This window comes from Crocodylus porosus, unplaced genomic scaffold, assembly GCF_001723895.1.
Source record: "Crocodylus porosus isolate Cpor-Errol unplaced genomic scaffold, CroPor_comp1, whole genome shotgun sequence".
Lineage (NCBI taxonomy): Eukaryota > Metazoa > Chordata > Crocodylia > Crocodylidae > Crocodylus > Crocodylus porosus.
The window spans coordinates 50,294,982-50,320,037 of record NW_017728906.1 but is presented as its reverse complement, the minus strand read 5'-3'; the positions used below and the strand labels follow the sequence as shown (position 1 = coordinate 50,320,037).

Genomic DNA, 25,056 nt, shown 5'->3' with positions numbered 1-25,056 from the left:
TCTGTTCATCAATGATGACTCCAAGATCCTTTTCTGCCTCTGCACTGACAAGAAGGGAGTTCCCCAGCCTGTAGGTATGGTGCTAGTTCTTTCTCCCCAGGTGCATCACTTTGCACTTATCAGTGTTGAATCCCATCCTATTCTCATCTGCCCATCCCTGTAACCTGTCTAGGTCCAATTGCAGCCTATTCCTCCCTTCTAGCGTGCCCACATCCCCCCACATCTTAGTGTCATCAGCAAATTTGAGCAGGGTGCTTTTTACCCCCTCGTCCAAGTCACTGATGAAGTTGTTGAACAGTGCGGCCTCGAGGACCGAGCCCTGCAGAACCCCACTGCCCACATCCCTCCAGGTCGAAAATGACCCATCCACTACCACTCTCTGGGTACAGCCCCTCAGCCAGTTGGTGACCCATTTGACTGTGTAGGTGTCGACACCACAGTCCCCCAGATGCTTTTGGTAAGCCATGGGAGCTTTTGTGCCCTCCTGCTCCCTTTGATCCGTGTTGGGATTAACTCCCTTTGGGCTTGGAGGATCGTCTCCTTGAGGAGTAACCACTCTTCTTGGACACCTGGCTCCCCTCCCATCCGGGACCTCAGTGCTTCCCCGACTATTCTCCTTAGCTCATTGAAGTCTGCCCTCCTGAAATCTAGGGCTGCTACCTTGCAGCAGGCCTTTGCCACCTTGCGCTGGATGGTGAATTCCAGCAAGCGATGATTGCTGTCGCCCAAATGGTCGAGCACCTGCAGCCCCCTCACTGGGTCGTCGCCGGTGGCCAGCACCAGGTCCAACAAGGCATCTCCCTGGTGGGACTGGTTAGATGGAGGTCCTACATTCTGGCTAGAAACCTACGTGAGTGGTCAGACCTGGCTGACTGCTCGCTGACTGCTCTTTCCAGCAGATGTCTTGAAAGTTCAGGTCAAGGTCACCCATGATGATCAAGTCCTTTGACCTAACTACCTCCGTAAGCTGACTTAAGAATTCCTGGTCTAGCTCTTTCCTTTGGCTGGGTAGTCTGCAGTAGACCCCCGCCATTAAATCTCTTTCCCCTCAACTGCCTTGTATTCTAATTATCCCATGGCTCCATGACATATAAAATAGCATGACTACCCTGTACTGTATGTACTGCACTGTCCTGTACTAACTTTTTCACTTTTCATTCATTTTTTGGGTGCAGATGCAAACCACTGTCTTTTTTGTTTAAAAACTCTCCAGTGAATTGTTCCAGCTGCCTCACTATTTTCCTTTCTTCACTTTCTTTTTGCTCACCTAGTAATGGCTTTCCCTCTATTTCTTTATATAATCTCTTCATTTTTGCTGTTCTGGTCTTATCTATATCACTTGCAGTCTTCAACAGTTAATTTACAGTCGCTCCACCTATTTTCAAATCCCATCTGAACATATCTTTTTGCCTTGCCAAAGCCTCTTAAATTTTTTTTTCCCTGCTAAGAACTATTTTTATATTTTGGCTCTGCAACTCTATTATTTATTTGTCTATTTAAGCATTTTGTCTCATGCTTGCAAGACAGACCATTTTTGTTCAATTTGTAATAATGCATGCAGTACCTGTAAATGGAGAATGTGTTTTACATTTTTACACTTGCTCATTTTAAGTCCACCTTCTTTTTTGGTTCATCTGAATGAATGTTTATTTGTCCTTTTAAATATATGGTGTTTTAAAATAAGTTGTGTATTTCTATTTAGTTACTTCTTTTATGAGGTGGCATTCAAACTAATTAAAAATTGTAGGAAATTCATGATTTTTCTAACCAGGAACAGGCAGAAAATAGTTTCAAGTAAAGAACATAGATCTTACTTATAAACCTGAATTTATCACTGCCAGGTCCAATTCCAGACTGCAATACTGTTTAATAACTTCTATTTTGTTATAATTCTCTACGTGATTTATTTTATGTGATGTTGCAATAGTATTTGCATGCTACCTACGGATATGAGTTATGGTTACAGTTGGTGCAACTACACATGCCATTAAGATGACAAGATAAACTCCAGTGCAGTTTGCACCAGAGCCCGCTGGTGCACCTGTGTAACAGGGAACCCCTGCCCTGTTACTGGAAAGTGGAATGGCTTCTTTAAGGGCAAGAACTTTGTCAGAGAAACTGGTTGGGGACTTTTTCCTTAAAGGCTATCAGGGATGGAGCCTGGTACTTAAAGAAACAGGATCAAGTTTCTTGCAATGAAGGCTAAGATTAGTTATACAGCCCCAAGGCAAAGGACTTGTGTTACAGCCAGTTTGATAATTGGCGGTTTTGGAGTGGCTAAAAGAGGAGTGAGCAGATGCCATGGCAAAGTGCCTGGGGGGCCCCTGGGAGTTTAACCCATGGTGAGAGGCCTTGAGAGATGCATAGGGGCCTTACCGTCCCCCTCCAACTCCCCCCAAAGAAGTGCTAGGATCACGCCAGTGTTTATAGCTTGCTAGGAGGCCTTGATTTAGGACATACCATCAGCTTAGGCCCAGATGGGAGTTTAAAGCCCAGAGAGAAAAAGAAAGAAAGCAAGCCTAGCCTGGGCAAGGGGGTCTAGTCCACAAAAAGGACGGGGACGAGGGCCAAGGGAGCCCAGGAGCTAAACCAGGCTCAGCAACTGTATTGCTGAGAACAGGCCAAAGACAAAGCCAGATTAGGCAGTCAAGAGCTGGAGTCCAGAATCCAGGTCCAGAACAGTGGGCTGTGGCTAAGGGACCAAGCAGAGAAGAAGGGGAGAAGTTGGGAAAGCTAAGGCCCCAACAAGGGAGTAAAGGCCTTAGGTGGCTTTTGAGACAGGTTTCCCACTGAATATGATGTTGCATACTGTCAGCAAGGCATGGGCATTACTATGGGGGTGGCTAGATGTCATGACCTAATCCCTTAAGGCAAGCGAGGTTGGGGGAGTCAACCATGGGAGAAGGGAGCATGTGGTAGGTGGAAAACAAGGTGAGATCATAAGAGAATGGGCTGGGAGAGAGAGCCTAGCAGGAATGAGGTGGCCTGTAGGGAGAGTTACAATGGTCCTCAGGCACCTAACCTGTTACAGCGCAGGACTGCAGCAGTTTGAGCCAGAGCAGAGCAGCCCCAGGCTGGCAGGGGGACCAGAGGGTCAGCCCCAGGCTCCTGGTGGTAGCATCAGGCAGTAGAAGGGCATACTGGAGCATGAGGGTGCTAAAAAGTGGTGGGCTAGGCAGCAGTCAGCCCCCAAATTTTAGCACCCTCATGCCCCAGCCAGCTTCTGTTACCATCTACATGTGCATTTCAGTGCATGTAATTACTCCACTGTCTTATGGTAGAGTTAATTTACTGTGCCTTAATGCTGGCACACATATAGACAGTGACATTTTGCTGTGGAGCTAATTAGTTAATTTTTCACCCAGAGTTTGTTAGGAATTTTAATTGTGGGTAAGAGAATATATATTTTAAGCTTAAGATGTATTTGTTTAAAAGGCAAACACAAAACAAGAATGTATTTTCCAACAGCCAGAAACCACCACCTTGTTAAGAAACTTGAAAATATTCCTTTTTTCTGGATGTGAAAGAAACGTATCTGATATGTTAAGTCCTCCAAAAGCTGTCCTTCTCTCCATCTTCCTCTTTATATAAAAACAAAAAATTTAACATTTCAATTATAAATAAATGAAGAATTTTAGGAATACTATTATTTAAAACCGGTGTCTTTAATAAATACTTAACTTTTCTTGTAACTTTAAGGGAAATACGGGTGCAGACAGAAGTGACAAATTTTACCCGATCTGGCCACAGAAAGTGGTTTACAGCTGGTACCAAATGCAAGCGCGTGGCTACAGACAGTTTTAAAAAGTTGCCGATCAGGTGAAATTCTGAACCCATATGGCATGAAGATTCACATGAATATGTTACAAAACAAAGCACCTTCTCTAACTTCTGTCTGTGCTGCCTGCCAGCCTATTCCTTTTTTCAGAATGCAAGGGGGGAAAAGGAGCAGAGGGAGTTCGGTTTGGGGGATTTTTAGCCCCCGTTGGATGGTGGAACAAGTGAATTGGAGCTCTCCTGAGGTGGGAGGGCTCCAATTCACCCACCCCATCCTCTAGTGCTGCCTGAGGAATCCCTAGAACTCCCTTTGCTCCATTTTGACTTGACATAACTAACCATAGGCACTGAGTATTTGGGGACCAAAGGACTCTGGCCCAACTGGGGAAGAGGACTGTCAGGGCCCAAACCTCAAGAAGGGAGAAAAACACAGGAAGCCACAGGCTTCCCCTTGCAGGCTGGAAGAGTTCCAGCCTGGGAGGGGCTGCTTGGGGCTAGGGGGAACAGGGAGGGCAACTGGAGGCATGGAGCACCATGTGCATGTGCACACACATGTGCACTTGGCAGCCATGTAATGTCCAGAGAGAGCTGCAGGAGCTGCTCTCCTCCAAATCTAAGGGATGGGGGGAAGGGAACAGAGGTGATGCAGCAGAGAGGGGTGGGGGAGCAAAACATCATGGCAGGGGGGCATATGCCCCCCCAAGTTTTTTGCACCCACAGTGGGGTGCAAGGCTTCAGCGTGGCCGGACCAGCTCCACAGCCCAACAGGTGGGACCAATGCCTGCCAAGGTGAGGTTGAACAGTGGTGTTGGCACAGAGTTGTGCCCCATGCTACTGCCAGGCATGCAGGGGGCACCTCACCTTGGCTGCCATGGTGGAATGGTGCTTCCTCCTGTGCTAGGTCCTTCCAGCTGGGCCATGGAGGCAGCTCCTGCCCGGAGCTGGTCCAGCTTGGATGGAGCCCTGCTCCCTGCAGCCCTGCTGTGGATATAAGAATCCTCGGGAGACATGTGCTATGATTAAAAACCCTGCCACATTGCCTGTACCCTCTCCTACCCCCATGTCCCACACCCCCGTTCCCCACACACCCACCCCATTCCCCACACACTGAGGGGCTGGTGGTGGAGGGCACAAGTCCATCATCTTGCCCGCCTCCTTCCCCCCGGTAAAAATACAAGTCAGCACCTATGCAACTAAACACCATTAAAGCAGAGCAAGCAGGGCAGTTTAGAGTGACCTCTGTATGAGCCATGTCAATGAAAAAGTTAAAAGAAGATGTGGTAGCAGTCCTGAGACAGCAGAATACTGATGACAGGAAAAACTACTGTAAAAGATGATTGATACATACTTAGGACATATGGAACGTACAGAAGAGAACTACAAAAAAGTACATAAAACCTAAGAAAAAGAGACTTGGGAAGTGAGGAGAGAGAGAACACCACACAGGGAAATAAATTTAAAAATATATATATTCTAGCTCTGGGGCGGTGATGGACACCTGGCCAGTTGAACTCACTGTACCCATTGGAAGGCTCACATAAGAATCTCTATATGGACGCTTAAAGGTTAAGTGTTGATTTTAAAGCCTGGAAGGGGCTTGTTTCACCCAGGAGAATTGGGATGAACATTTGTACCCTCATAGGGTCTATTGGTAGAAAAAAAAAGCCTGCATGTGGCCAATGTCTCCTTTGAGGATCAGCTAAGATAAAGATTCCTTTATGAATAACTTAAAGACCATTTTAAAACTTAACATTAAAATCATGTTTTGATGATGTTCCAAGAGTCCCCTCCACAGGAACAAAAATAATGGCCACACTACTGCACAGCTATTAAAAGTTTACACATTCATGAACTGAAGATGCAATAAGGGCTCTTCATGAAGATGATCAGCAGAAATCCTGATTTTTGCCGATAAAAAAAAAATCCTCAATTTTCAAATCAAAAAAGTAACCCAAAAATCCACATTTTTCCGTGATTAAAATGGAATGCCATTAATATCTATATAGATATGCATATAATGATGTTTCATTTTAGTTGTGGAAAAATGAGGATTTTGGGTTACTTTTTTAAAATCTGAAAATGTATTTTATTTTTTTTCCATCAGAGGAAACCAAGATCCCTGATGATAAACCAGTGAAAGGTGACAGCAATGAATACCTAAATTTTGGCAAGCACTGGATAGGGTGCTCTTGCACCTCCTATATCACTATGACCGGAAAAACTATAAATCACTATGCACAAATAAGTGAAACTGGTTGAGTTTGTGCCTTGGGCAGCAGGCTTATACCTGATAAGGTTTGCACTATGTAGTGTCAGAATGGAGGCAGCAGGCTCAAGGCTCTGGGCACCCGGAGTGGAGTAGAAACAATACAGTAAGAGGTAAGGTGTCACTACCAACAGCCAGGTTACCTTCACCTGGTCCCATGGCTGCTGCAAATTTATGTGCCGAACAACAGTGCAAGGACCTTATTTTGGCTGTAGGGCCAGGGAAGGCTTGTGGCATTGTTATCTCCCACAATGAAGGAACTTGTGTCCTCCCTCCATTCCACTCTGTCTGACTGGGGCCCTGAGCCCCCTGCCTCCGTTCTGGATCTCAACTATACTGAGCACCCCCGGCTTGTGCCCCAGTCACCTACCCTTAGTTATGCTACTGCCTCTAAATGAAGAAAGCAGCAAATTCTCTCTCATCTCTGAGTTTCAGTGGTGCTCCTGTCTTAACTTCTCTTAGCTTATCATGGCCTGTTTGTCTCTTTTCTTTCAAGGAAGCAAAAAGCACCAAAAGAAAGAGACTCGCCATACTACATCAAGCAGCAACTGTGTTTCTGCATAGCACAGGACACCATTTGGACTGCACCATAAAGATGAGGAAGTTTGTTAAGGCTCTGCCACAGAATTTTTTTTTCGTTACGATTATAATGCAATACTAAAATGCTATTCTCATTTGAGATGGCGAATGCAAAAACTTTCAATTAAATGAAAGATGCTTACTGTTCATTAGCTTGCCTATCTCAGAGTAGCTACAAACAGAAGATAGGAGCTGGGACCTATATTTACAATGTATTTGAAGCATCTGTATATTATATAACCAATTTTACAAAAAAGATCTCAGTATTGATACAAAATAGCTAATAATATTATAATAATTATAATGTAGGTTATTTTAACTGTGCTCAATAAATTGATGTTCCTTCCAATTCTATGTGCCTACATTTCTGGAAAACATTTAAGTTAACAGAAATTTTCAACTATACTGAGCATTAATTGGAGTTATTACCAGGTAAAGATAGTTGCAGCTGTACTTCTATGTATCTATATGATCAACCTCCTGTTCCCTCCCGCCTCCTTGTCCCCCCAGATATGCACAATACTTATGGATTCTCTTTTCTTACAAGATCTGGTTTGGTATCAACAGCACCTGCAGATTTCTAAGAACAGGACTTCTACTGGCAAAACTCCAAAGACAACCTGCAATTTTTTTTAGAGGCAGATTCCATATTCTGTGAACTCTGTCCAAGTAAATTTCAGTGACTATTTGCTTTGTTGTTCCAAAACATTGATGCTACCTGGTCTGATGTTAATAGAAGTATATTTTTAAAAAACAGTATATGTCTGTTAGATTATTTCTGTTGCATTTAAGCTAACCTTGTTATCTACAGTCTTGAAAAAGTCCGGATTCTGCACCACTAAGTGTTGCAAAAAGCATGAAAATCAAAAACCAAATGAATGACAAAACTTAAAACTACAGTTTTTTTAAGAATCGACAATGGATAAATTCTTGGACACATGCAAAAAACCCATTTGGCTATGTATTATTCACAGGCATGTGGCTTGGCATATAAAAGATGCATTTCATTTAAAAATGAATGATGATAGAAATTTATACAGACTGATAATGAAATTATCCACAATAATACACATACCAGTGTTTGCTGTATCAACAGTTTGCAATGTCTCTGTTGACAATTTCTGAAGGCCCTGTTCACCATCTGTCTTCTCCGGTGAGTTATGTTGAGACTGCTGTTGTTCTTCAACTTCAGCAGCAAATGAAATTACACCTAAAACAAATATGTACCAGATGTTATATTAACCGGGGCATTAGTTTTATAAAATGGACTGCCAGGCTCACATGACCGTTGCCTCAGCTCTGAACTCAAAATATGAGTTAAAACCTAAATCTAGGTGTCAGCTCTCCAATTATAAATTGACTGCAAAAGAAAATGCATCTTTTGTGAGTTCAAGAAAATGATCCCCATTTCAAAATTTCAATATCCCAAGAGGGATAATTCTTTTAGCAGCTTACATGAAATAATTAGAGACCAGTGATAAGCAATATAGCTAAACTGGTTTTTAGAAAATTATCAAATATGTATGAGAATTTTACAGAGGTGTAGGTTGTAGCTGTGTTAGTTTAAGGACATAAGCAGACAAGGTTCTTTGGGTGAATCGGCTCTCTTTTATTAGACCAGCTTAAAAGTTAAGTTGGTCTAATAAAAGAGAGCCGATTCACCCAAAGAACCTTGTCTGCCTATGATAATTCTAGTAATTTATTTCCGAAGTTATTTTAGGTATAATTCAGAGTGTTGGTTTTTTCAGGGTTTTTTTAATCATAGCTCATAGTATTCTGGTCTTGCTGCTGTGGCCTAACAAATCTAACTGGCTTACAAGTTTTCCTATCATGCAGTTTTAGTATTGTACATAAATTGCAATAAAATACCTAGTAACTATTAAATATCCAGAGATTATAAATATATGTTCACTTATTACACAAGAAAAAGCAACTTTTAGGCTAACAATAGAGAATGATATTCAAGTATAAACTCCACTATATTGTACCAATGGCAAACCTAAACATTTAAAGCATAAGTTTGGAAAGAATCCTACTTTTCCTTACATTTCAGTGCCTCTAACTAAGCAGTGTAATCAACATATCTTCTTGAAATAAATATATTCCATTACTAATTGATTTTGGTCATGCTCAATATTTCATTAAGTTCACTCAAAACTGAAACAAATCTATTGAGTTGCACTTTTTGATATGGTACAGTTTTTTCAGCTTTTGACTTAAGCTATCAACCAACATATGGCATGAAGTTTTGTAAAAAGATGGTTTAATTCTTGCTAATTGTACTGTTCATGACATTTATTTTGTTGGAGTTCAGCTTATTTAATGATACTACATGAAGAGACATTTTACTGCATAATATTTTAAGTGTTTTTGGAGAATGTTCCCACAGGGAGCTTTTCCAATTACATCTTATTAATCATTTTGTGATTTGCACAGATGGACAAAATATTCATAGAGAAATTTGTTTTTACTCAACTTTGCTTATGTTTGATTTCATGAAACATTGGGAAAATTGGTGCAATTAAAAAAATATCAGAACATTTTTATGAAAAGGCTTTTGCCCATCACCACTCTATGGTATATTTTCGGATTTGTTTTTAAACATGTGAGCCAGGTCAACTGAATCAACATGCCTTTAGCCAACTCTCCTGACAGTAGCCAAGTTCTCAGAGGTATCGGAATTTCTGCACTCTGAGTTAGCAAAAATGACTATCAACTGCACTTTGCTCCTTCCCATACTGTATGTGGGAACAACTTACTGTCATTAAGCTTTAAACTTTGTTCCTCCTCATCACTTCATTCCCCAAAAGACTGTCCTTGTATTCTAAACCCTGCAGCATTCTCATTTAGTTCCATTTGAAATAAGATTTAATGAACAATGACTTTTCCATTGCATTTAATGTTGTTAGACGGTCATCTGAATAAATGAATGTAATGAGTCGGCAGTACTCAAATGACTCCTGTAGTGAAATAGCTGTTATTTTCCCTTCTGTGTTTTGGCCTATTCTATTACTTAAGTGGCATAGCATATGACAACTTCCACATGCTGAACAATCAAAAATGTTTTACAGTAATACAAGCTACTTCCAGCCTTTTCATGTTAAGTGTGCACATCAACTTAAACTACTATGGTTGTTTTTTGTTGTTTATTTGGGGTTTGTGGTTCTGGTTTTTTGTTGTTTGTTTTTTTTGGAGGCGGGGGGGTGGTGCATTTCTGCACCAAGCAGCATCTGAGTAGCACATCTATAATGAACCAAAATTGAAAACAATAAAAATGAAAATAGACATGCATCCTAAATGAAGGAACCATATTTCTTTTTAATTTCAGTATGTGAAATTACAAACGTAACAGTTCATTCTCTAGGGGAATCTAAAACACCCAGCCACAAATAAAGGAAAACAAATAAAATAAATATCAACTAAACAAATAATTGAAATGATCTTGAGATAGGCACTGAAGAGTCACAACTTGGTATTAAGTCTCAGGACAAAACGCCAGTGTAGTTTTGGTCAACAGAAGTATATTACAGAGCAAAAAAGTGGAGAGAGACCCTTATTTTATGAACAAGTATTCATGTATCTAAAATTGTCAATAGTTATGTGCAAAACTCATGGAGGGAAGAGAAAAGATCTGTTTAAGAAAGGTTTTATTACTTGACCCCAAGTAATTCAGAATTTATTGTTACACACAAATAAATACCAAAAGTAGCAAGGATTCCTCAGGGTAATTCCTTTTATTGGACAAACTGTGTAGCTGGAGCAGAGTTGCACAAGCTTTTGACTACAAGCCATTCTTTGTCAGGTATGGCCAGAACAAGCTAGCCACTGCATAGTAAAGAACAATTGTTGGAGGATATTCCCAACTACACAGTTGGTTCAGTAAAAGCTGTCATTCTAAGAAATCCTTGTCTATTTTATAATTTCTTGATGATCATGGCTACAACATTGTTATTACACAACTATATAGTCCATTACCAAAGACACATCTTCAATTAAATAACCATCATGGCTTAAGGGGTTTGTGAAAGACATACTACAATCCATATACCTATACAATTTGGAATACATATATAAAATGTAAAAATGAGGAAGCATAGACAGTACTGAGTACAAATCGAGAGGAAAACTGGATAGTTGATAAGGGAAACTAAAGATATCAAAAATAACCTTTTAACCTCTAATTCTGCACAAACATTATGGACAATAAGAAGGAACTCTGTAAATGAAACTTAACAGTTGCATAAGATCTAGCATCAGATAAACAGCACTAAAACATTGCCTGTCATGATTCAAATGTGAAGTTTCATATTCTGCATGGAATGAAATATAATTACACATTCATATTTTGATTATTCATACTTTCTGTTCTATGTAAATGGGGTACAATACATAGCAACAGTGAACCTCTTTAAACTAACAGAACTAGATTACTTGCATCAATGAGTATTAAAAGAATTGGAAGAGCAACTCCCTGAATCATTAAGTACTGATTTTTAACAAAGCCTTCCTATTTGGGGAATTCCAGTAAACTGGTGGGGGTTGGAAGACAGTAAGAGAGCCAGAGTTTTGGAATTATACAAGTAAATGGTACAACCACATAACTACAAGAAAATTAAACTGATATGGATACCCAGAAAATTGTGGAAAGGCTGAAATGATCCCACAGTTAGACAGGAATTAAACAACAATACTGCAATTAATTTATTAAAATAATTAAAATATGTGTACCTAATAGAGCACAAAAAAATCATAATGAGGAATCAATATTATATGAGGGATGTTTCTATTCAGGTATGTATTTTTATGTTAAGGTATGCATCTCACCTGCCACACCTTGATGGAAGGAGATAATAATAATAGGGAGGCTTCCCATAGGCCTTCTCATGACCCCAGTCTAACTGCCCTCTCACTGGACCACTCAAGTCGACTGTGCCCTACAGGGCACCCAAACCGTTAGGGGATAATTGTGTGGCTCCAGTTCCCCCTTACAGCATGCCCCAAGCCTCATGGGTGTTGCAAAAATCATTGTTCTCCTGTCAAGACTTCAGCCTCATAGGCCTCTGCTCCATTACTCTTGGCTAGGCCTTCTAGCCCAGGCCTACCATATCAGACTTGGCTTTCCGGTCCTAGCTCCAGTTCATCCCTTCCAGTCACTGGGCCCCTGGCCCCTGTATGGCTCTGCAGCCTTGCACTCTGCCTCTCTTTGGACTCAACAGTAGCTCATAGGCATGAATGGGATCTCCATTAACCATCCCTATAGTCCCAACCCAAACAGCCAGGGTAAACAGAACATAAACATAAGCCCGTGAGCTATAACACAGCCTAAAAGGGAAACAGCCTTCCACCCATTTAAGAGGGAAAACCTTCACTAATATGGCATACCTCCCAGCCTGGAGTCCTTGTGAGCTCCTGGGGCCTCACCGTTCCCACGGGCACCAAAGTAATTGACCTAGCATCCCTGGGTGGCTCTCCTTGGCAGGAGATCCTTCCCTTGGGGCTGCCAGGGATAGCATAACTTGTCCACTGAAACCTCAGCCTTATATGGTCCCAGGGCCCTGCCCACTTCCTGTCAGCCAGCTGCCTGCAGATACCTACTAATTCCTCCATTGGCCTGTTGTCCTGGCAACCTGCAGCTGTTGCATCCTGCCTAGCCTACAGTGTGCCCTGCCTGGGCTGTTTTTATCTCTAACAAGGCAGGGAGCCCCAGGCTCTCTGTTACACAAAGCTATTCAATATCTTTATCAAAAACTAGAAGAAATCATAAGCATCACTGAAAAGTTGCAAATAATGAAAATTGGTTGTAAGCTAAATAATGATGGGGACACATTAAATTGTGCATCTCTTGGTAAGGTGGAGCCTTTTGAAGATGCTTGAGTACAACCAAGATTATGCATCCAAAAACAAAGAAATTAGGTCTCAGTTACAAAATTGGACTAGCAGCCCAGAGTGCAGTGAAACTGAAAAAAGAATTACAGGTCATAATGCATGCTAGGTAATAAAAGACCAAAGTGCCCAATGGAATGCTGTTGCTAAAAGGAAGATCACACTCCTTGAAGACGTAATAATCAGGAATAAAAAACAGGAGTGACATTGCTTCAATGCAGGGCATTTGAATCACTTAAATATAATATATCACTCTGATATCTATGCTTCAATAACAATTTCAACTTATTGAAAGGATTCAAAAAAGCTGAAGGAATGATTTCATATCTTATACTGATTCATACCTTATGCACCCTGCTTTTTTTCCACACCAGTTTTTCTGACCCCAGGATCTCCCAATAAAAATTGGAGGGCTTAAGAAAAATTTAAAAGGAAATATTGAAGAACAGGAGGAAACTGGTGATGGCAAAATCACCACCAAAAAGTAACAAGTTTTAGGAAACTTGTACAAATGCTAAAATATTCATCACAAGATTTTTTCCCCCCTCTTCATACACTCTCCCATGAACATATGTTTGTGTTTTTACTCCATAGGGATCCATTAACTTATCTTCCTGTTAAAGTGATTTTCTTGAGTTTTATGCCCTAACAACATGAAAAAATGAATTAAGAATTATAAAATATTAAAATTGTATTGTGGGACTTCCCAGTGCACTTACTGCGTGTGTATACATGTACTAACTTTCTGACAGTTAAGCCAACTTAACTTTTTTAAGTTGACTTAACTGTCAGAGTGGACACACATATATGCAGCAGAGTCAACTTAAATACAGCATAAGATAATACACCTCTACATTGTATTATCTTAAGTCACATTAGTTACATGGACTTAGCTCACAAGATGGCTGCCACCACATCATGGATCTGTAAGTCTGTATGCTCCAGTCTGGCTTATCCTAAGTCACGTTGGTATGTATGCATGCATCAATTATTAAACTCTCTCTGCTCCCTTTTAAATCACCTATAAACCCACTGATTTAAAAAGGTGCAACGGGGAGGCCAGTGCTGAGTATTTTGAAAATTCAGCACTGCAACTCTTACTTAACTGTTGAAAAACATGTATTTAATACACACATATTTCATAGAAATATGCCAAACTTGAAAAAGATAAGGACAGAACTGTTCTAATATACTTACTGATTTTAGAAGGAACGAGTTAGCTATAGGATCTCATTTACAAGGCCTTCCTGTCCTTGGTAGTTCATTTCTAAAGAAGGTCTCTTAGTCAAAACGTCATTACTAGTAATGTATTTACTCGTATCTAAGATGAGGTTCCCCACCCCTGCCATTCAGCATGGGAGGGAAGGAACCCTAATCTAAAACGTGAGTATGGGCCAAGCACCTGCTATGGCTCTGGGTGGCACCAGGATGACTCATGCAACAGGTGTGGGGTATGTGTAGCAGAGAGAGTTGCAGGGGGAATGGGTACACAGTACAGAGGGAACACAGCAGAAGGGCATGCCCAGTGCAGGGGGGAGCATGAGGAAGGTGTGTGTAAGGAACGATGCATGGAACAAGGGGAGCAGGGGAAGGGAGTGTGGGGAAAGGGTGCAGGAGAGAGGGCCCACAGTGCAGGGGCAAGCAGCAGCTGAGGCTGTGGCTGCAGCTGTGGCCTCAACTCAAGCTGGAGCCTAGAGCTGAAGCCACTGCTATTACCTGACGTAGCTGAATGCTCCATGCCCCAGAAGGAGAGTCAGAGCACCTGCAAAAGTAAAGGGGGAGACAGGCACCAGAGGGGGACAAGTGGCAGCAGGGGAAAAGCAGTAAGGAAAGGATAGGTGGGGCAGAGGCAGGCACGAAGGAGGGCAAGTAGCCAGTGGGAGGGTGCCTGTCCACCCCCACCACTACTTTTCCTGCCACTACCTTCCCTGTGGCAGTGGTGAAGAAGATGAATTTAAGAAAACCCTCCATAACTAGATTCTAGACATGGAAAATTAAAATAAACTTATACATTTTCCATGTCTAGAATCTAAGAACTGGTGGGGAAGGGGGTCATCTTAAATTCAGGGTCGTCAAGAATTTGGGTAAATATGGTACTATACATCACAAACCTGTTGACAGGAGACCTCTGGAGCCCTGTGTTTCCCTCTACTCTGCTGCCATGTGCCCCAAGGGACAGATTGAGGATGCCCTGAGATAGCTCTCTATACCAGCACCTCAGTTCCTCTACCCTTACGTGCAGCTACAGTTAGGGATCTCTCCTGAACCTAAGTGGTCCCTCATTTTTGGGCTATGAAAAAAGAAACTATAGCTCCCCATCTCCATGGAGAAGGTTAGCATGGAATACCACCTGCCCAGAAGTCACTCCTTCCATAGGCAGCCAATAAAGAGACAAATGACAAGAAGATTTATTATAAAAACAGAACATACATAAAATAAACCAGTACCATATGCTGATCTACAAACAGATATAAGAGTAAACAAACACAAGAAAATACCAGAGCATTGACCTATTCTTACCCTACACCTTAAATCCAAAGATGTACTCCTTGGCCAGCTTCAACAGTCTAAAATGCAACCTCTCGCTCTGATTTACCCCCAGACATCCCTGCATCCCCATCTCAGCTTGCCTTATCCAGCATGCTTGGCTGTGGAACTCTGCCCCTTCCTTGTACCTAGTAAGACTGAAGGTCCAGCCATGTTTTCCAGAAAGACTTAAGTACCTTTGCCAGCCTACTAACCTGTATTTCCCCTTCATTTATTGAGGTGGGAGGGGAGGCTCACACTATGCCAGTAACTTCCTGACCCTGAAGGTGCATATTTATCAGACTATAATCTTGTACCCTTTTAGACATATAATTTCATTAATCCAATAGACTGCTTCTCCTATATGATAGTTTGAAAAGCTAAGTATCCTATTTTTCTTAAAATGTAAGTATCTCATTATCTGGCCAGACTTAGGCTTCCCCTCCCTCTTAGTCTGTCTACCTGAAGGACCAATACATAAGCCAAGTCAAATGCTACTTCTCAGCCATTGACTTCTAGCTGTGAACAACTATGGGCTCTTCAACTTAATCATAGCATTACTAACAATCTTAGCTGAAATATAAAGTTACATCAAAATTACATTTCTGTCAAATACTGTAACATGTGTGGTTATAAGGACGATAAACCTGAACACAGTTTTGCAATAAATACAGTTAGAGACCAAACACCACAAAACTAAACCTAATTTGAGAGAATATCCATGTATGCCACTTGGTGAACCCCCAAAATAACCTTTTCTTGAAATGCCTCCATGACATGATGGGCATCTTTACCTGTGCAGTGAGGGGTGGGGGGAGGGGAGGGAGAAGGGTGGAGAGCTTTAATTAAAGGAGCTCTTGGAGCCACTCTAATTAAAAGGACCTGCAGAGTCTTGTGTATTCAGCATTCTGCACTTCAAAATGGCAGCAGAGGCACTTTAACTAAAGCTCATTGGAAGAATGTTTGTTAAAGCACTCTCACCACCATATTAAAGCCAGGGGGCACTGAATACATGAGATGTAGAGGCTTCTGGAGTCTGCTAATTAGCTTGATTAATCAATTAATTAATTAGCATTCCCGCACATCAACAGGCACCCTATGGTATTAGCGTGAAATATAAATGATGTGTCCTACTACAGCCTACATACTGATACAGCAACTTTCCATTATATTATTCTAAAAAAAACAATGATTCTTTAAAAACAGACAAGTACTTTGTTTCTTACCATTAAAACTGCACTGGCAACACCATACCTCAAACTGAGCAATTCACTGGCTACTAGTTGTGATAACAGTGCATAACTTCCTGGTCTAATGCAACAGCCCAAGTCATTATTGCAATTCCTTCAAAGAATTCCTTTATCAGCACATTGAGATGAAAATATATCCAATTTGTAAACTGTAAGTGAAAATTCTGGATGTGTAATAAATGGTCATCTGTTTAGGAAATACTGAGCTGCAGACTATACTGTTTGGTACAACCAGTTAAGGGGGAAAGGGAAATGTTTATCATCTGCCACCACAGAGCCTCCAACAACTCCTGGAAGATATCATTCTTCTTCTGGGGGAAGATGAATAGATCAAATGCCATATTCACAGAAGGAATTTCAAGTGTCATAGCCTGGGGTATATTTCCTGTACAGTTTTTGGTCTTTTCTGGAGACACTTTAAAGGGAACTTAAAGGAAAAATATAATATTGACTTTGGTCTATAAAAATAATTACTTAATACTTTAGACAGTAATATTTGTAAGTTGATTTATAAAATTTAAATGGAAACTGATCTATTATTTAGAAAATGGATCACAGGAGACTGCAAACTGGAGCCAGAACATTGTATGAACTGATTAAGTCTTATTTCAACATTAAAATAAAATATAAACCAAAAATCATTTGGCATATATAACTGTTTTTCTATCTGGTAACATTTCCAAAGGGATCTTTTAAGAAAGCACTGAAGCGGAAAGAACTGACTTTAGAACTGGGCTCCCTTTTAGCACAAAGATATTAAACTTCCAAGCTGGAAAGCAAAAAAAAAGTAATTTTACCATTGTTATCTCATGTAGGATGTTATTTCATAGTACATTTACTAAAAAGGATGCTAGTACAACAATTTATATGGCAAACAGCACTTCTCATCAGGTATAAAATATATGCTGTATCCAAAAATTACATAAAAAACCTATGTTAAAACAACATTGAGGTTGCAAAGTCAAGTATTCAAAAGTAAGAAAATGCTTGAGCTGATGTTGCCCATGCACATGAATTATGATACAATTTTTAGTTACACGATTTCATAGCATTTTTTTCTCTCTAAGGAATTGACAATGCTTACCCTCTGTATAGTTATTCAATATATCTTTTCTTTCCTTCATCATTCAACGTGTGCTTTCATCTAGTGTACAGCAACCAATTCCTAAACTGAATACACAATTTATAGTTTCTTCCTGGACTTCTACATGAGGTTCACATTATAGTACTTTCAGCTTGAGCTACAAGAGGTGTCCAAGCCTCACCTAATTCTCACTTTAAGCACCTATAATAAAAATTATATTCCTCAAAACCTCTTCTACAGGCCCCTTATTTTATTTTTCAGTGATAAACCTCTCCAGGTATCTAAAAGTTTGTACTTCTGACCACACAAACAACTCAAGCCCTGATGCTTTGTCAGAAACCATAAACTAGGCATATTCATTGGCATATGAGAAGTTCTATCTAGTAAGTATTGTGCCTGGCCCCAAGGGTGGCTGTGATGCCCTATGCTCACTCCAGCTCTCTGGGCTCCCTTCCCTTTTCTCTGGGCTCCCTTCCCTTTTCCCTGGGCTGTCATGCCATGATGTAATGAGTTGGTTTGTGAAAAAGGAGGTTGCCCTAGGGTTCCTGAGTGAGCCCTTGTACGTCCTTCTGGATGGCCAATCCGTCTTAAACCCCTCTGTTTACCAACCATGCCCCTCAGGTGCTGGATGGGCAAGGGCATCTGTAGCCCTAAGGTCTAATTTTATGGCTTCTGACCTACCCTGCAGCCACGCGCATACCTCAAAGATATCATTGTTCAATCACTCTCCCTTGTTGGGGCCTCAGCCTTCTCGCCTTTGCTCCTTTTCTCTCAGAGCCTTCTAGCCCAGACCCACTGGACCTGACTTTTGAGTTCCATCCCTTGTCACACCTACTTTGGCACTGAGCCCCCTGGCCCTGTCTCCACCCTGCTTGGGCACCGCTGGGACTTCCATCATCCCTGATAGTCCCAACCTAATCTGCTGGTGTAAAGAATAATCCCACTGACTATAATGAAACTATCCCCAACACCACGTCCAAATATCAACACCTGCTCACTGGCGGTACAACAAAACTTCCCCCTAGCCTGGGTTGTATCCCACAGAAGGCCATCAGCACCTTGCCAGAGAAGTTCAGCTGTCAGCCAAACATTCCTCTTCAGTCTTCCTGGGCAAGAGCTCATTTCTCTGCTGCCTGCAGAGCCTGACTGCTTACCTGGGCTCAGGCACTGGCTTTATGCGCCTAAACCTGACCCCTTCCTGTCAGTTGACTCTCTAGCCACCAGGGGTTTCCATTTTGGCCCTGATGACCAGATGGCCTTCAGGGAAGCTTACTGCTGCTACCCCTTGCTGCCTTAGCAATGTCCCTACTACTTAAGCAAGGCTCTGCCCTATTGTACTATTGCTGAACAGCTAACCCTGCAATAGACACTTGCTATGTATGAGTCTCTGCCTATCTATACCTTCAAGTAACAGAAGCTACTGGGTCCTTGTTACAGTATGCTCAAATCATGCCCCACTGATCAGTCTCTGCACAACAAGCAGCCACTATTGCCTTTCAAAACAGTAACAGTGCTCCCCAATCTGTTGTACAAAGGCTCAGTAAGTAGCACTCCTCCAATCTACTACTCTAAGTTCTATGCAATATTTAAATACGTGCTGATCCAGGAAAGAGAGACTTTGCCTATAACTCTCTAGACAAATTGTTAGGGCACTCACCTTGAGGGCAGAGATTCATGATTTCCAGTCCATATTCAATGACTATGAAGTATCTTAGCCAATGACTTTGTGAGACAAAATATGTAAACAGTAATTCGGGCAGTAATTCAGGCTGGGAATCAAGGATTTTCCCACTCATAGGAAACCATCAAGGTACAGAAACATGGATTTTTTTATTCTCTGTCTCTTGGCTGAACTGAATCTTTAATTATTCAGCACAAAGTAGAAAAGTATTAGCAGAAGGGTCTCAGAGTGCTCCCACTGCAAAACAGCCTAATATTCAGGTAGTTAGATCATTCCAGTTGGAAGTGGGGGAATAGATCTAATTATCTGAGATGCAGTATAAACATGGAGGAGCAGAATCAGCACCAGTATTTGAAGGCCTCGGACGTATTCCTCAGACAGCAGTGACTAACTGCTCCAGTGACTAACTTCAAGTGGCTCCTCCTCCTATTCCGGCTGTGCCACTCCAGGCCAAAAGGAAGCTTCAGTCAGGTGCATGGGGCTCCAGCTCCCACATGCCTTCCACTCACTCCACCTGCCCAGCGTGATGAGCAGCCCACTATGGGTCGTCAGGTGGGTAGAAGGCAACTGGGAGCTGGAGCCAGAGCCCTGTACATTGATGCAGGAGCTGTCCAGTTGGAGCTTCCTTCTGGCCCAGAGTGGTACAGCAGGAGCACCAGGAGGAGGCAAAGGGAGCCAAGCAGCACTGGAGCAGCTGCAGCCACATCAGAAGCAGCCCTGCCAGTAAGTTGTGCATGTTGGCCAGAGTTGGGCCAGCAGGCATGGGCTGAAGTGCATGAAGGCTGGGCTTGGCCCCATGCAGAGCACTGCAGGGACAGCCACAGACTGCACTGCCCAGGTAAGCTCTGCTGCACATGCCTCCTTCCCCTTCTTCCATCCGCTTACCACTGGCAGGCTCCTGGGACCTAGTGTCTATGCAGGTCCTGTCCCACATATGCAACCCCCCCTGCTCCCCACCACGTGCAGCCCCCACACTCTGCCACAGAGCAGGGACTGCCCCTTGACCCCACTCGGCCTCACCCACCCATCTTGCTCATGAACACTGCTCCCTGCCTGCGGCCCCATCCCACATAGGGAGTTTTAGCAAGCTGTGGTGGGAGACAGGGGGGAGGGGGGGCAGTCAGGGGTGCTGGCCTGGCCCACAACAAATCATCAAAACTCCCTATGTGGCCCTCAGGTCCAAATAACTACCCACTCCTGACACTCTATATAGAAGGAACTGAGAAACAGAAAATAAAGCTGTAATTGTCAAAAAGTATCAACTAATTTTGGAATTAGGGTACCCAATTTGGGACTGATTTTTCAAGTACTTTGTATTTTACAGCACTTTGTATGTACAAAGCACAGCTACAGCTGACCTTAGATGCTCTCGGCTCTCAGCATTTCTTGGGACATCTTGAGTTGGGTGCCCACAAAATGAGAAACACAAAATAAGCATTTTGAAAGGAAGTTGCCCAGTAAGTCTCTGTGGTGGATGCAGAGAGAGAATTAAGTTCTCCAGGGAAGTTTTCAGCTATCTTAACTATGAGACTGTGTCTTCTATTCCTATACTTCCTTGACTTCTCTTCTTCCACAAAGTCTGGTTGAAAGCCAAGTAACATCAAAAGCAAAAAAGAAAGGGCCTTGTCACAGGGAACACTTAGCATATGTTCTGTCTGAGATCATAGCAAGCATTATCATGCCATATGTTCTCACCAGTATTATGGTAATGCTTACTATAATCTCAGCCTACTCTGGACAGGGTTGGAGCCAGCTGTGCTCCCCTCTCCCCTTCCAAAACTGAGCCTAGTACCAGGCACAGCAGCTATCATGTTCACCCACGAGGACGTACAACTACCACATCCAGAACCTGTTCCTCTGCTGGGTGGACATCACTGTCTAGCCTGGTGATGCCAGCTGACTGGCAGTCCCAGGTCCAGCACTATGCCAGAATCCTGAACTGGCTCTGGTAAAATGCCAGGGCTGGGACTGATGATCAGCCAACTGTCAGTCCCAGCCTTGGCATTGCACCAGAATCTTGAACTTGTATTAACTCCATGGAATAGTTTGATGATAGCCAAACATGTTACATGATACATTCTGGAGATGCTCGTTACAAGAAAAGGTATAACTTTGCTAGGATACTATTGCCCTTGGCACATGTTTTACTGCTTGAACACATGAACATTTGAGTTTTAATTGTAGTTAAGACATCTTAAGTGTAACATGTGAAAAAGCCGGATAGAATGGCCTGGCGGGCCGCATCCGGGCCCCAGGCCGCATTTTGTCCACCCCTGCACTACAGGTTCTCAAGCCAACATGTATAAGAATATCTTCTTTAGAAAGCACAAAGCATAGGACAATTCACCTTGAACAGTTTGCATTGGGCTCATAAGCTACAGAAAACAAGTTCTCAAATAGGAAGTGCTGGGTAATCTTCACTACTAACAGCACTACCTACAGAATCTATATTACAGGTCTGAATTAATTTTGGTATTTCAGAGCATCCTACCAGTAATGGATATCTCCCATTGTTCATGGAAGTTGCAGCAGGGAATCCTTGAATAAGAGACCATAAAATGTATTTTTATCTTTTAATATTGTTGTAACATTGGCAAAAGAACTCTATAGTGCAACTACTGGATACCATATATGACATCCAGATTATTTTTTGTTAGAAGTTCATGTGCTATTAAATACACATTAAATGGAAACATCTTAAAATCTGATTAGATATATTGTATTTAATTTACATAAAAAGATTTCAAGTAAGTGCAGGTTCTAGACCTGCTCATTTGCAGACATGACTATTTGGGGGCATTTGCAAATGTAAATTTTCCCATTTGAAATAAAAAGCAAGGCTTATTTTTCTCAGGTGCAGAAGAGAAGGGGTGCTATGCTACATACATTAGGAGACCTGTTGGAGCTATATTAAAAAAAAACCTGACCTGGGATTTGGATTCAAATAAGACTTTAATAAACTTGTCTAAAATGGATTGCCATAATGCTAATTTTTTGCAGGAAATGCAAGTCCTATAAAATGCAAGAAATGCCAGTCCATGCAAAATGGCTGGGAAAATTGGCTATAAAATCAGCTCCAATACAATAAATAGTTATAAGCTTTCTTTAAAAAGTAATACATTGTCACTAAATGGTTATACAGTCTCCAGTTTCTTGGCTAGTTAAGACATAAGGCAAAGCAAAGAGAAACTGTTGATGGTTCTGTCTTCACTGCTGAGGTTAATGCAAAGGAACTGAGGCGGGGAGGGATCTACAGCTCATTGTGGGTCTCAGACAAAGCATTCAACTCTACTAGTATTCTAGTATTGTGAGGTTATGCACAGCACAAGGAAGAAGCATACTGCTAATAATGGAAGGAAAAAATGTTGTTTTGCTCTTGTTTTGCACTTCCTTTTCCGTAACTATGCTTTTCAGAGCTGATCATTATCGTGGCATTCCAATAGTATCTAAAATTGCTATCTACAACTAGAGAGTTAACACTTAAGTCAGAACCACTTTTTAAAATGTGTACAGCCTTCTGAAGAAAAGTACTTCCCCCAAGAGGAAAAATGAGCCATGTTGTTTTTTAATTAAGGCAGACAGCAGAACATTCTGCTATCTTACTATGACATCCTAGTGTTTAGTGCACAATGATATTAAATCATTGACAGTTATTTTAACTTGCTACTTCTAAAGTCTATCAACAAGCCTAACTATCTAGGTAGTAATTACACTGCAGTGCAACTTGATGGCTTATAACCATTGCATACTGTTTTCTACTCTGCCCTGTACTGGGGAGGGAAGGTGGAAAAAAAAAAACCAGACTGAACAGTGGGGGTTCCTCCACCTTTTACAACTCAGAAAAATTGTTTCTTACATTTCAGAAAAGGACCCAACCACTTATCTCTCCCTTTCATCCTTTGGTGATAGCAGAATAAGGATATCCAAAGTTACCTAACCTTTAACAGAACAGATATTCAGTGCACATAAGCCAATTAAAAAATGGCTGAAACCAGTTTGTGATAAACCTGGCTGAATACAGTATCAGATTTAACTGATTTGGTTCAAACTGGTTTATGCAAGGTCTGCCCCAGACCCCTATCTGGTTTCAGTTAAATCAGACATCTTGGCATGCTCTCTGGGATGGGTCCACAGCAGGGCTGGCCCCTCCCATCTACTCCCTGGCTGCAGCTCCAGCAGAGACTGCAGGTACAGGGCACCTGCTTGGCTTCCTCCGATTCCCCCTCAACACTCCCTGCTGAAGTAGGGATTCGCCCTCCCCTCTGCCTTACATAGACACCTCTCAGCATTAGCTAACATATCACATGCTGGCTACAGTCCATGTTGTGGGAGACAGGACAAAGGCAGACAGCACAGCATCGGCTTAGGGATTTTTGGAGCTAATCAACAGGTAGCTGGTAAAGTCCCTCCATTCCTTCCTTGGAAAAAGTTGTTTAAGAAGTGCTTGAACTAATGAGAAAAGCTTTTGTTTTCTTAATGGGCTGATAACACTGAGTTAGGGGTGATAAACACTGTGTTATCAACTTCCTGCTGGGCTGCTCAGGTTTGGGGGGGGGGGGGACCTCCCTAATCAGAGGGTTCTGCTGAGGCCAGACCATGCCCCCCCCACCCTCTTAGCATTGCGGAAGGGAAGGGAAGGCTGCTCTAGTGCCACCTCCCACCCCAGCTTCTAGCCTGAGCCACTACAGGCATGTGCCTGAATTTCTAGAATGAAAAGGGAATGTGTATCCACCTCCAAATTCGTTCAAGCTTTGCAGCTTAGACTAACCTGCAAAGATTGAATCAATTCAGGCTTAGGCTTTTTGAATGTTTGGCCCTAGCCTAGGTGAATGAGTTATTAAATTTAAATCAAATTTTAGTGGAACAATATGCACACATCAAGTTAATGCACATGCATAAGTCTTTGCAGGCCCTAGAGCAGTGGTTACCAACCAATGGATCTCAATCCACTGGTAGATCTCGGAGCCTCTTGGAGTTGATCTGAGGCAGGGGTGGGGGGCTCAGTGCCCACCTGCATGCACGTGTGTGCCCCAGCCCAGCAGGTCAGCCTGTGGGGGAGGGAAGGGACAGAAGCTATGTCAAGGCCCCCATAGTGAGGGACAGTGCCACAGAAGCAGGAGCAAGTTGAGTGGGGCCCCAGCCAGGTGGGACTTACCTGCTGCGGAGGTGCACCGTCAAATAATATTTTCTCCCTAGGCCTCAATCTGCCCCTTCCTTCCCTCCCCACAGACTTAACTTCTAAGCAAGGGGCAAGGTGGCAGTGGTGCATGGTAGATCTTGGGTTGCTTTTAAATGCCAAAGGTGATCTCTTGCTTAAAAAGGTTGGAGACCACTGGCCTACACTTTAGGTTCAAAACAAAGATGTTGACAAAGAAATTGAGAAAGACTGGTTCCTATAACATGTGCACTATCTCTACAGAACTGATAGCAGCCATAGGTGTCAGAACAAAAACAATTCCGCTATTTCCCAACTTTTATCGATTGGCACTAGGGTCAACATCGGTGAAGAGTAGGAAATTTAAATTTAGTAAAATATTTCTCATAAGCAATGGAGGAAAACCTATACATATAAGTTAAAAATGCTTGTTAAGAGCTCTACTAGACAAAGTATAGGGAGGCACTTAAGTCCTTCCATTTGTAACTGTAGAGAACACCAAAGGCAAGGGTTGAGTGTGGCTGGTTTTTCATATGTATCAGATTATGTATCCTGAAGTTGGTATTTATATTGGAGGTTTGATATACAATGGCCTTTTTTTTACATTAGATTTTTAAAAAGCAGAAATTTTCTGAACTTGAATTGTAAATATATGGTGCCATGAGATACTACAGAAACGCAAGGGACTAATTTAGAGATGTTCTCAAAAATGTGTTTGTATGGACTTCATAGACATTAGGGCTGGAAGGGACCTCGGAAGATTATCAAGTCCAGCCCCCCCACCCAAAGGGCAGGAAGTCAGCTGAGGTCATAGGATCACCTCCGATGGCAGGCTGCTCCAGACCTTGGGGGCTC

The 25,056-nt window shown here is 42.1% G+C and overlaps 1 protein-coding gene across 1 annotated transcript in view; it reads right to left on the bottom strand.

Annotated features, from left to right (window-relative positions):
• The window catches only part of CFAP47 (cilia and flagella associated protein 47), a 734,432-nt gene that overhangs the window by 295,384 nt on the left and 413,992 nt on the right, over window positions 1-25,056 (bottom strand). The window contains exon 50 of the mRNA XM_019528459.1: window positions 7,698-7,832. Within this exon, the coding sequence (XP_019384004.1) occupies window positions 7,698-7,832 (135 nt within the window). The remainder of the gene's footprint in view (window positions 1-7,697; window positions 7,833-25,056) is intronic.